General features: G+C 40.5%; 1 protein-coding gene across 1 annotated transcript in view; it reads right to left on the reverse strand.

Annotated features, from left to right (window-relative positions):
* Positions 1 to 11,325: 11,325 nt before the first annotated feature.
* The window catches only part of FAM168B (family with sequence similarity 168, member B), a gene marked incomplete at its 5' end in the record, with an annotated part of 4,616 nt that continues 2,410 nt past the window's right edge, over positions 11,326 to 13,531 (reverse strand). The window contains 2 exons of the mRNA XM_010083005.1: positions 11,326 to 12,023; positions 13,331 to 13,460. Of these exons, the coding sequence (XP_010081307.1) occupies positions 13,348 to 13,460 (113 nt within the window). The remainder of the gene's footprint in view (positions 12,024 to 13,330; positions 13,461 to 13,531) is intronic.

A 13,531-nucleotide genomic window follows, 5' to 3' on the forward strand; every position in this document is an offset into this window, starting at 1 on the left:
CACAGCCACACCCAAAAAACCCACACAAAAAGACAAAACTAAAAACACCACTATCAGGCTTCACTATTTTGTTCTTGCCAAGTGCCAAAATTAACAGTGACTCCTCCCAGCCCCATGCCAGGTTACTGAGTGCTCTGCATGCCCTGAGAATTGGACATCTGCACTGCCCCCCCCGATCTAAATGCTAGTAAGAGCTGCCTGTCCACAGTACAGCCTCTGCTAAATCCCGTAGGCTGCAGGTACAGTCTGCCTCTCCTGGCAGGGGAGGGCAGAAGCTCTACTAAACTAATCCAGACATGGCAAACAGTGGTCCGCCCAACCCTGACCCCTGCCAACAAGCTTAAGCCCTTGTGCATGCACAGCCCCACTTGCCTTCCACGAACAACCCCGTGCTTGCTGCCCGACTCTCGGGCATAAGCATAAGCCCAGGAAGCGGTGCTGCTCACCCCCAGCAGAGCGACACGCCAGTGGGCCATCACAGCATCTTCAGGGCAGACTTACCCTTGCTGCAGGGCCACAGCCAGAACCAGGTCAGTCGCAGCCAGCACTCTCACTAACAGAAGGCAGTTGCCACTTTGTGTTTACCCTATGTGTCTGCACCCTCTTTTCCTTATCATGGCATGTTTGTTTTGATTGGCCAGGAAGAAAACCTTTTGGAATGGAAATGATCAATTTTCTGAGCTTATCAGCTTCGTAGTTAGTGGGGGAGGAGTGTCGGATTGGACCAGTGAAACCAGGCTGGGAAGGACCTTGGGACCATTCCTCCCACAACACCCCCCACAGACCAGCTCTGAAGCTGCATTAGGTTGCTCATGGTCTTGTCCAGTTGCTATCCGAGTGTGCTCAAGGATGGAGATTCCCGCAAAACCTCTTTGGATCCCTGGTCAATACCTCATTGTCCCCATTACGAAAAAAGAGTTTTTACATCTATTCAAAGTGTCCCATGCTACAGCTTCAGATCTGTGCTTAATTTGTATGTTGCTTTATACACTCAGCTTTACATCTCCATTGAAGTCACTCCAGTATCAATCCCGACCTATTCTGCTGAATGCAATGGGGTGACAGTGGCACAATACCTTGAAGTGCAGCAGCTTTCAAGGGCAATAAAAAAAAAAAATGCTGCTGCCCCACCAAAACACACATTGGGTACTATTAATTTTATCTGTGTAGCAATACTCTGAATAGTAAATATGCATTGAATTGTTTGAACTACCAGATTATTTACCATCTCTTGCAGAACTTACTCCATATCTGACCAGTGCACACAAATGACTTACAGAGAGAAACTTTTTTACAAAAAATCTAAGTGCCAAACCAGACTTCTCTGGCCAAACAGTATACCAGTTGATGAAAAGTTGTTTATTTCTGGTAGAAAGAAACACATTCTCTATTTGATGGCCTATCGGTACTCTTCCTAAGAAGTGTCTTCAGTTGGGATTCTAGTCTTGCAAGAAACATTTGGAGCTAGGATCCCGTCCCCTATGCAAGACTGAAATCAGGTATAAAAGCTGATCACACTGAAAGAGATGGAAACCTCGTAACACAGGAGGTGGAGTTACAGCAGTGACATTGATAAACAGGTAAGAATCAAACTCACTTCTCTCCACACACCTGCCCATGCACTGGAATGTCAACAGACCACTTTGTAAATCCAAAAAAGTATTTCATCAAGAAATGCCATCCTTCCTTTTCTACCCAGCACTACTTCCTGATTCTCTAACCACAAAACCTATTTTTTCCTGAACAAACTGTGTATTAGATCATGTGTAACCTCCCTTGGTTTTAATCAGACACTCAAAAGTCATCTCATCTCCGAAGTTACTGATTGAATGGTAAAATGTATGTATGTATGACAGCGGTAACGGACTAACCAACACTGAACTTCCCTCCTCTTCACCCTGGCATCTGGATTTTGAATGGAGTACTCACACTGTACTGTCAACTGAAAGCACCAGGGAGAAGGCGCGTGTAGGACAGACAGTGTTAGTGTACACATTACATCATCTAAACTTGTAATAGGGGGTTTTCTGGCATATGAACAACAGGTCAAGTACAGCCTCTGTCAAGCTTTCTGAGCTTAATGGACAACACAGTCTTACCAGACTCACAAGAAGAGTCCCTTTGACGCACAAATAAGCAGAGATGAGAGACTTTGGTACCCACTCCTCTGGAGACGAACCTTCTACATGTCCAGAAATGCAGATTTTCATGCAAAAAAACCTGAAGCTCCTGACATGAGCCTGAACAGCACCAATCATTCCAGATTCTAGGGTAGAACCCACCTAACTACTCAGAAAAATATTTCTGCATTGAGTTACAGAAAGTGGACAAGATGACTTGATACAGGGGTGGTTTGGGGTTTCTTTAGGGGTCGTGGCTCTATCTGTTCCCCTCCTTCTCTAGCTCTCTGTTTAGGAAGCTTCTTGTGAAAAGCAGCCACGTTTCTTACTGAGTCCCAGATTTCACTGGGACAGGACACAGGCTTATGTAAAGCATGTGAACCAATCAGAAGAATTGCTGAAGCTACCAGTAAAGTGAAGAGGACCGGTGGCTGCTATATAATCTAGTTTCTGCTCTGACCAAAAAAAACCCACCACAAAAAATCCTCTCTCTGTTTTGAACTATTAGTTTGGAATAAGTGAGTCAGAAAAGGTGGGTGTATACACTAGGAAAATGCCTATGCTCCAAGTTTTGACAGCACCAAAAGCAGTACAAACTGTCATTGTACTAAATCAAAATAACAAATACATCAATTCCTATGGAGCTAAAAGTTGCCATGAAGCAGCCTTTAAGATCTTTTCTAGTCTTTTTTTTCTAGTTCTTTAAGTTTCTTTTCTAGAAACTTTTTCTAGTTTTCTAGGGGTGTACAGTGGGGAGGAGTCCTATTCCTGTCTGGCCCAGTCCATCGCCTCGCTGCTGTACACTGCTGGTAATTCCAGCTGTCTAGGACACTGCTCCGCAAAACCAGCGCTTTGGTCTGCATCCAGAAGCCTACAGTGTGCAGGCTGCCTGCATCTGGGTGTCCTGAAAACATCCGAAAGCCAGGCCACCCTGTGACTGATCAGGACAACAGAGAATTGAGGCATCTACAGGTCACAGACATCCTAAGAGAATCTCAGCTTCAGATGGAAAATACTACCTTTCTTGGGATGCCAGAATGACAGAAGTTAGCTTTTCTTAATAAAAATGCCTTTCATCTCTTGCAATATATGTTGAAATATCAGGCTGTACTCCTCCAGATTTACTGTAGTGGAAGCATACCTTCATCCAACAGCAGATTTAAACAGATCAACGTCGCCATTGATTTTTAAATATCAGTCTTTTGACCAAGTATTGCTACACTGACTGCTTAAGGACTTTGTCAGCATCGGTGAGGTGGTACAGCTTCCAGCAAATGCTAATTTCCTATTTTACTGTTATTACTTCAACTGGTTTAAATTCTCATGTCAAGTTTCGCTGTTCACCTGCTACTGAGGGTTATGGCATTGCAATACCTGTTTGGACAGCCAATAGGATAGTACAAAATACCTAAAGCTTTAAGGACGGAGCTGTTCACCCTTCCCTCAACTGCTGGAGTCTCAGCCTGTACCTGCTGCTACTCTTTTCTGTTAAAGGTAGCAGGACTTGCCACTGCAATTGACAAGCAGTAGTACCGCACTGGTATGATCACAAGGTCTTGACTACGATGTCCTGTACCAACCTACCAGCAGGCAGTCCCTGTACCCAGAGGTCCCAGCCTAAGCAAAGCTGTAGGACCAGGTCTGCAGGTAAGTAATGGGTTAAAGAATAAGAGCTTTGATAATGGACAGAAATTAACTGAAAAAATTTGAAGTGTTTTCACATCATTTTAACCCACTGAAGGTGCAGCTTGTTCATTTAGTTTGATAGCACGGGGGGGGAAATCAATCTTCAAAGCAGTAGGAACAAATCAATGCAACTCATTTCACAGCTAAGCTAGTGCAAGGAGGCAGTCAAAAATCTGACACGTCAGAAGACACAATGCACCCCTGCACGTTTCTGCTGAGTGCTACACAGATCAGGGTCAGGTATTGGAGGATGGCCTCTACCGCATGCTCAAGGGCAGCAGCAAGCTGGATTTCACTTGCCTTTATATTCACAGCCATACAGCTTCAGGCTCAGGAGAGGCCAAAGGGCACTCCTTCCCAGCCATGCAGCAATCGCAGCTTGCCCTGCCTTGGGATTAAACACCTCACACCACACTTCACTTCTCACCATGTCTCCCAAATATTTAACAACAAGCTACATTACCAAAATCCCATGGCTTTAGCAGTGCTGGTGGTTTTAGGAAAAATACAGGCTGCTTGCTCTTTTTGCGTAACACTCCTGCCATTTTCCTCTCTGCAACTACACCACTCTTCTCTGCACATAGCGAGCTCTTCTCTTGCACAACTTTGCTACCAAAGCAGCTCCGTGTTTTACAGTCTGTGCAAATGAAATACGTGTGATATTAACCCAGACTTGTGTACCTTTGTGACTGTTTACATATAAATTTGTGAGATGGGAAATAAACAAGCTATCAACTTTACTCTTGTCTAATTCTGTAATCCTCCCATGAAACATTAACTACTGACTACACCCAACAAACCTTTTTATCTGCCATAATCCCATGTAGCTATGTAACAGTATTCTGCTTAGGAGTTCCTTCGATCTTTTCACACCTGCTTCTTCCCCCTTTTCTGAGAAGTAGCAGCCTGCCTGCATGTCCATTACCTAGGCTTCATAATCTTTATTTTTTCCTTTAACCTCCAGCAACCTGAAATACACCTGCCATCTAAATCACACCACCTAGAAAAACCTTACCCCCCAGATTCAGCCACACTAGCGTTCCTGCACTGAGAGAGGGTACAGCATTTGATCTCAGCTGTGAAGTCCACATGATCACAATTCTTACAGTAAGGCTGGTAACAGCAAATCTGTAGAAAGGTTGAGTTCCCCTCCCTTTCTGAAGCATCACTTTGTCACTTGTACCCACGAGGCTCAACAGTCTTCCCTGTAGGTCTGCCATGCTCTCTGTAACACAGACAATACAGCTTCCTCTAGCTACCAAAGATCTCTTATTGCTGTACGACTTTTTAATTTTTTTTTAAAGTAGTCACATGGAGCACATTCTATTCTGGATGGGTAAGACAGGAGAGCTAATAGCCTGATGGAATTTGAAATAAAATCCAGGAAAGCACTTAGCCTCCCCCACACAAGTCTGACATTTCATCCATGTAATGCAGCAACACCTTCTGCCCCAGCGCTATGACTATCATTTCCTACAAAGGAAAATTCACAGATAAATAATAAGTACATCACTCCTGATTCCAGGGGAGCTCACCAACAAAACAATTTCTGTTACTTGAATTTGTTTACGGTGAGCCGTGGAATTCAGAATCTGAAACAAGATGTTAGAAAAAAGCAAACTTTCTTTTTATCCATAATTAGTTACAGGAAAACCTGCAACTCAAAACTTCTTGCCTTGTTTCTGACAATTGCTAACCGAGCGGTTACTTTTCGGGAAGGCGCTCTGGCTGTTATCCAGTGTCCAAAGCTGCCTCTAAAACAAGGAGCTCTTACCAATACATCTAACCTTCATAGCAAATAATTAACAGCCACTCATCAGCAGTGTGAAAATAATAAGCACCACAATGTTGTTGCAAAATGAATTTGGGAAAGGGGGGGGGCGGGGCGGAAATCAAACCATTACTGACCCACCATTTTGGTAGTTCCATGGATACATTTAAAATAAACAAGAAACCCCCTATAGAGACTTGAAAGTTCTGTACGGTGTTCTTATGTCACATACAGTATCAAGTAATTCTTCACAACAGTAGGCCACCACAAGAGCAGCTATACGAGAATCCATCGAATCCAAGGGTGATCAGCATCACTCTGAAGAACAGTATTTCCTCTTTATAACCTCCCAGATTCCAGCAACCCACTGGTTAGGGATTATGAATTTACATCCTCTCCAACGACCTGCAACAAAACCCCCTAACATATCTCCTGTAAAATAAAAGTGATTCCAGGATAACTGGCCAGCAATTAGCTTGAGATAAAACACACTAAAAAAACCACATCCCCACGGGACTCCTAGTGTTTGGCTACTAGTTTAGAAGCTGAACTACTTGACTGAAAACCAAACAAGACTTGTAGCAATAATCTCAAAAACCAAACGCTATTTCTGCGGTTTGATGTGGTTATTGCCATCATACCTTCCTCTTCCACATGTGCTGCTTTTCACAGGAACATTATCAGTTAAGTTATTGTTATTTTTGGAGACCTACAATAAATTAAAATAGCCAGTTAGTTCAAGCAGTGTAGTCCCATCCCCCCCCCCCAAATATACATACTTCCATTTTAACATTAGCATCACTTAAAGCCACCCACACTCTAAAGAAAGAGGATAATTACCCACACCTCACACCTACTCAGTTCCTTCTGGGGAACACTCAAGACACTGATTTATAACAGCTTTCTGCTCAAGACCTGTCAACTCTGAGACAGCATTGTTTCGGTATCAGGTAAATGCTAAAGCATTGTGAAATTTGACATCTGTTTCATTTTCTTTGTTTTAAACTATAAAACAATAAGAAACCTCAAGCCCCAGGAAATGCCTCAAAAGGGAATGAGGCAGGGTTGCACCATCTTTACCACACTCTCAGGCAGGGCGCCTTATTCCCCAGGGGAACTGAGGGAAGCCTTTACGGCTGTGTTTTGTTAGCCATTAAGAAACCTTATTGAGAAAAGTCACTTAACCTATTTAAATGTTTTGCTTTGCTCAATCACCAGATTTCATTACCTTAAAGTTTTAACACACCATACTACTATCCAGCAACACAATCTTTTCTAAAAGGAAGTCACCAAAGACAACAGAAAAAAAAACCACAATAAGCAACACAAGTCAATCTTTATTGAAAACTGAAGTATTAATACATAACAATTCTTGTTACAATAAACGTGCTTTTAAGAATTTAAATCTGAGCTCATCTACTCATTGAATTGCATAAAAAATAAAAAATTATGAATTTTCACAATTGAACTGGCTCAGAATGGAATCTCCACTCTACATGTTGACGTAATAGTTCAATGCAGGAGTGAGTGATGCCTTAAAACTTATTCTGGAAGACAACATTGACCTAAACTTAAAAAAAAGTACCAATACAACTGTTCGTAAGACAGTTTTAAAAAAAAGTCATAAAAAGGAAACTTGTGTCTATTTCATAACAAACATAGAGAACTATTACTGGGGCCTCTTGTACTTCCATTGCATGCACTCACTTTTTCAAATCTTAGACATGAGGGCAGCCAATAATAGCATTACAATAAAAAAAACCCACTAACAAATCCATTCTACTTAAAACAAGTCTGTACAGCAGCCAGCTAAAAAAGCTTTCCCAGTTTGCTTGCTAAGTGCCCAAAAGTCACAACAGTTTAGAAAAGTCATGTTCGCTTTCTTGAAGTTGAAACTTCAGAGCCCATAAATTGTTTAGAATATTTTTTAAAATCACAAATGGACCCTCACTACCTGTGGAATTCAGATGTTTGTTTCAGTGTTATATTCAACCCACACAAGAAAAGGTTTCCTTGTCCCCAGATAAGCACTGTTCATCTTCCCTCTCTTCTGTGCACAAACCACACCTTATTTTCTCTCAACATCCCCCCAAACAGAAGTGTACACAGCCTGCTGAAGGAGACCTCACTACTTCAGAGGAGATCTCAGAATGAACTCGATTCTTGGCGAGGCTTGATGCACAAAACTATCCTAACCTTGCTGCAGTTGTTCCTGTTAATTGGCATTCTACCTCGTCAAACCTGAGGGTCTCTGCAGGAAGCTTAGAGTTGATAAAATACAGGATTAGAGAGCTGACACATTAATGAGAACAATCTGGATGAGCTTAAATCTATGTCTTTTGAACAGCTGTTCACAAACACTTTGACATGAGGATTAACGGATCGCTTGTGACCCTCTGCACATGCTACAGCTGGCCAGTGACACCTGCTGGGGCAGGCTGGACACGGGTCGTGCCTATCTCCTACTGACTACTGCACAAACCACATCCTGTGCAACTGCAGATACCATTCGACCACCACAGCACCCATCCTCTTTCCCACAAGAAGTTCCAGCTGAAGCATCACTACTGTTCATGTTCCTAAAATGGGAGGTTTCCCATACATGGTATTTACTACTCTCTGGCATGAGTTTAAGCCTAGAGTTAAGCGGTGGTATCATGTCGCTGTGCTTACCTATTCAAGCAAAGATATGTTCTAAATCCAAATCAATGGTGTATTACACTGTGCTTAAGCACTGGGGAGTGATTCCAAGTCAATTCTGACCATCTCTTGCTCTGATACCTTAAGTGGCCTTACTACTCAAGCAGCAGTGAAGCCAGAATGCTCTGTGAAGAGTAGTCAATGTTGAGTACCCTGGTATACAACTCTGTACCATGAACTATTCTCAGACAACACTAAGACATGGTGGTACTCAGATTTTTTTTTTTTTTTAGTGCATGAAGCAATACAAGGAAGGACTTCAACCAAAATAAAGGATTTTTTTATCTACCACTGCATCTAAGCCATTTAGCTTGCATAGTACACTCAAAAAGAAGCTTTCTTGAACAGCATTGCTGCACATCTTCCAGAAACTTCTAACAGGAGATGGTTACAACAAGCATAAGCAAGATCTAGTAGTAGATTCTCCATTTTCCCTCCTACTGTTTCATGAATAACCACCACGGCACTGACTAGGGCTACATGTTCTTGGTGCCAATTATTAGCCATTTCTCTTTTGCTGCTGCTACATTTAAAAGACATTTTCATCAGTTCTTACTGACATAGGGAATACCTCAGTTTTTTAAAAATACTTTATCTAAACTCAACACCTGAAATTTGAATTACAAAAAAAAAAAAAAATCCTTCTTGGACTTCTCTGTTATTGCTGCAACAGTTATTTTCAGTTCCAGGTTTAAAGTAGTACTTTTTTTTTAATCATATAAAGCTGCCATAAAAGTTTGTCTTTTTTTTTTAAAGAGAAGCTTGATCTGAAATGTGTCTAATGCACTAGCTCTTTTCACTTGCTGAGGAGCTGTAGTGCAAACACATACTGCGTATTTATTTATTTATAAAGGAATTCTAAATAGGGAATGTTATATAAAAAGCAGGAGAGAATGTTTCATAAGACCCTCACTGTGTAAACGCCTATTTAATGATGTACAGTTTCCCCCGCCGCAGTTTTATATCCATGCTTTCTACTATTTGCAACAAAATACCATTAAGATAGTTATATATACACATATTCCCCCCGTCCCCCTGCACTGTGCTTTTGGTTACTTTCCATATCAACTACTGGAGACATGCTCCACCCTCCCAGTAGATTATAATCGACCAAAACTGGAAGGTGTAGTACCTTTAAAAAAAGGTACAGTTTCCCCCTCACAGATGAATCCCATAATGCAACTTAGAGGAAAAAAAAGTGCTCAAGTAAGTGAGACTGCCTAAATGTTACGGAATATTATAGAGAGACCAATTCCAAGATGACATTTAGGAATCTGAAGTTAGAGCAAATACATAAGAAGTTATATCCATTCCTTAACTATTCATCTATTGCAGCATTCATGAAAAGTTCTCTCCTATGATTTTCAAAGCTTTAGTTTATTGGGTGATGAGACAGGAGACAGCAAAGCTTTCAGCTGGTTCTTTATAGTTTCTCCCCAATACAGCACTGTTTCATACCTCAGCTCTTTGTTAAAATCATGCTAAGACAAGATGTCACTCTCTACTAGCTAAAATGGACAAATGGCCTGTACTAATGTTCACGGTACTCTCTGGCACACCTGACTAATCAAAGCTCCAAATCTACTACACAAATGGAATTGTTAAACAGACTTGAACAAAGAAGCACAGATTCAAATAAGTTTGTCTGGGGTAATTTTCTGCTCCATAAAAAATATATGGAAATCCCTAAACTACAGTAAGTGCTCATGAGGAAGGTTTAAAGTAGTTATTCCAACAACATAGTTATGTTCAAGGCATTAGAAATACGGGGGCCGTCCACTGACAGTGACTCATGCAAAACAAAACCTAAACTTTATTAAACAAAAAAAAATGAAGTACAAAACAATGAAGAGTGCTGTAAAAAATAAAATTACTGAAGGCTCTAACCACCAATGGGTCATGAAGGTACAGACGCCTCCCACCAGGGCAGAGTACTGGAATGGCAGCACTAAATCAGCACGGATGATACCCTGAAGTAGCTGCCAAATCTGTATAGGAGCAGAACACCCCAAACCAAAGCATAACTAGACATACAACCTAAAAAAATTTACTTCTGAATGGAAGTTAACCTACAAGAACAATACAGCCTGATACACCTGTGTAAACACTTAAAAGGGAACAACATTTTATAGCCATTTACTGAATAATTTATTGCAGGCAGAACGTATCCAAAAAAAGCAAATTGCATCCTTCTGGAATTGTTAAGTCAAGCAGGTTTAAGAAAAACCTTGATTTTATGTGCAATATTCAAATTTAAAAATTTAAAATCTCCTCCGTAACAATTTTGGTATACAAATGGGTTCTAAGGCTAGCCCTTTATCCCCACAGCATTCGCTTTGAGGTACTTTTTAAAAATCGAAGTTGCAAGAAAGAATATCAGAAATGACTCATCGCAATGAAATGCTGATCTGCAGTCAGTCTTATTTTACGTGCTTCTAAGTGCAATTTAGGAAATAAAAAAAAGAAAATACTAGGAATATACGCCAAAATGCTATGACCAACAAATGACTCCTATGTCAATTACAAATATTTTCAGGGGAAAAAAAACCCAAACAACAGCTATTTGAAATCTTTATATTCCGGCAGTCCTACTACTGCATATCCATAGTCCATACTGCAAAAAGCTAATAAGGAAATTGTGTTAAAATGATTTGCTCCCCTTTAACACACTCACCAGGCACACAAGCTTTCCTCAGAATAACATGCAGCTGAACTCCTGTTTGCTGACGAAAGCCCAAGCGTTTCTGAAGTTTCAGGAAAGCAAGCTGGATCAACTGCACATACATTTTCAACAGACTACAATATTCTTTAGGAAAAAAAGCATGGATTTCCTGAACTGAGAACTAAAAAAGTCTTTCTATCAGTCTGTGTGGCAGTCTCACTTTGACACATCTTGCACCATATGAAAGATAGTACTGGATACATATCTCCCCAGGACATGCAATTCATTATGCAGGTGATGTCACCTCCTACTGCTCCTAGGAGCCAGTTTTGCCTCAAGGAAGTTGGCTTTATTTACTGGCACACACAGCGTTACCTTTGTCATTTCATTCTGATCCTTAAGAACATCTGTATAACACTGAATCCATGTAATGAAAATGAAAAGGTATGAAGGAAACTAATTGTGTGCGGGATTTCTACAGCTCACCTGACTCATTTTCCAGTCACTCCAATTTAGTAGTTGAATTTGAAAAGAATACATCACTTAAATAAAAATATGCCCCTTTTAAGCTGGCAACTCCATCAACCTGAAAAAGGCTGAAGCACTTCTCTAATGTATATTATGGTATTCTATAACGAAACTCACTTTCATGATTCTACCGTAAGACCCTGCATACAACAGTGCATTAGTGATACAAGTTGTAAAATACTTTTCGGTTCCTTTGGATTTGCATATGATGGTTTTTGCATCAGTCACTGCAGGTAGATTGAGCAAGCTTTGTTTTTGTGTTTTAACATGCATTCAACTAGATATGGATCAGAATAAATTTATACTCCCTTTTTATCGTTATAATTAGCTAAAAAATTGCAAGACAGTCCACAAAACAGGATTTGCTTTAAGACTAACTGCTGGAGTTCCAAGATGTAAGATATGCAGCACTGGAAAATCTTCAGTGATCAGGAATTAGTAGTGTTTAGCCAAGTGTTGAAAGCATTCAGAAGAAAAGTCCTGGTTGGAGGCATGAGGGCTTCAGCACCAACTTTTAAACCTCAATTTCTTGATTGCATATCTCCCATCTTCAAACCTACGTTAAGAGGGGGGAAAAATGTAGGGAATATTCTCAATTATGCGAAATACTATTTGAGTGTGGCAGAGCATTCTAACATTGCATGCACCAGATCGATATGCAAGCCCAACAGATGTTAAGTATTATATGACGTTACCCTAGTACTTATCCAGCCAACTGAAGTTCATAGGCTTCTGGTTCAAAATTTCACTACACTGCTTTTCTCCTGTCACATCCATTCCAGCCTTCTATCATCACTAGTAGTTTTGTCTTAAGTAGAAGGTACAATATTAAAAAGGTATTTTATACTAAAGTTCCTTACCAGCAGTCATGAGTTTAGCCACAGCAAAGCCCTCACTTTTTATACTCATGTACTATAATATTTCATCGAAGAGTGTCATGTGAAATGTTTCAGATCTGCAGACTGACATGTAGCATCACAGCAAAATGAAAGATGGCTGTTGCATTACTAACTCAAAGGGAATACATTCACCTGTAATCACAGAACTCTGGACTACTAACCGCTGAAACAGAAATCCAGAGAAAGTTAAAACAATGTTAACTTTGTCATAAACTAAATGGACTAAAAGTGAAACTTCCAGGTCAGTTGGTCTGACAAGTACTTATTCCAAATGAAACTGTTCTCAATTTATGCTAAAAAAAAAAGAAGTGAGGATCCCAAGAACACTGGGCTTTATGTCAGTCTGACACATATTATGCCTCCAAAATCCACCCCACCCTACAGCAGATTTCAAAATTAAACTCCTTCTCTTGAAACACATGATCTAAATTTTGGTCCACACTAGAAATGATTTTTCCATGCTGACTGCAAGCAGTATGAACTGAGACTTACCTGAAACAGAGTGAATATATGAAATTAACTCAAGATTGTTTATTTGTTTCCGCAACTTCTGAGAAAGATTCACTCTCAGAGCAAGGCAAAACATATTTAGCCAATCAAAAATAAGACTACAAAGTTATACACATAATTACCAGTGAATTCAAACTACTCAATACATTTAGTCCCAGATGTATTTTCATAAGGCATACCTGAGGCTCATTCTTTTACCTTGAACAATCATGAACCATGAAAATTATTAATTATTTCTGAAGATATTAAGACCATTGAAGAAGTCCCACTAGGCTCCTCTCCTTTGCAGGGAACAGCTATTACATAAGCAATAATTTTTGTGTATTCTTACTCAATTAGAATATTGTAGATGTACCCCAGACTGCTTACCTTCTGAAAAATCTTCCCCCAAGAACCAGCAATGCTGTCATTTATAAGAAAGATTAACTGCTTTCAACCTAAATCAGCAACTTACAATGACTGCCAGGATGATCACCACTGTGGGGGCACATAACTATAGGTTGGTGTTCCTGGAGCCCGATATGTGGGCATAGTGACTGGATGAGGGGCTACTGGAGTTGGGGAATGAGTCGTCAACAAAGTACCTAGGATGAAGAGAACATTTTTTTCAGTAAGCACAAATTCTAGTACAGAGGAAAAAAAAAGGGGGGGGGGG

The sequence above is a fragment of the Pterocles gutturalis genome, unplaced genomic scaffold (genome assembly GCF_000699245.1).
Source record: "Pterocles gutturalis isolate BGI_N339 unplaced genomic scaffold, ASM69924v1 scaffold14090, whole genome shotgun sequence".
NCBI classification, from domain to species: Eukaryota; Metazoa; Chordata; class Aves; order Pterocliformes; family Pteroclidae; genus Pterocles; species Pterocles gutturalis.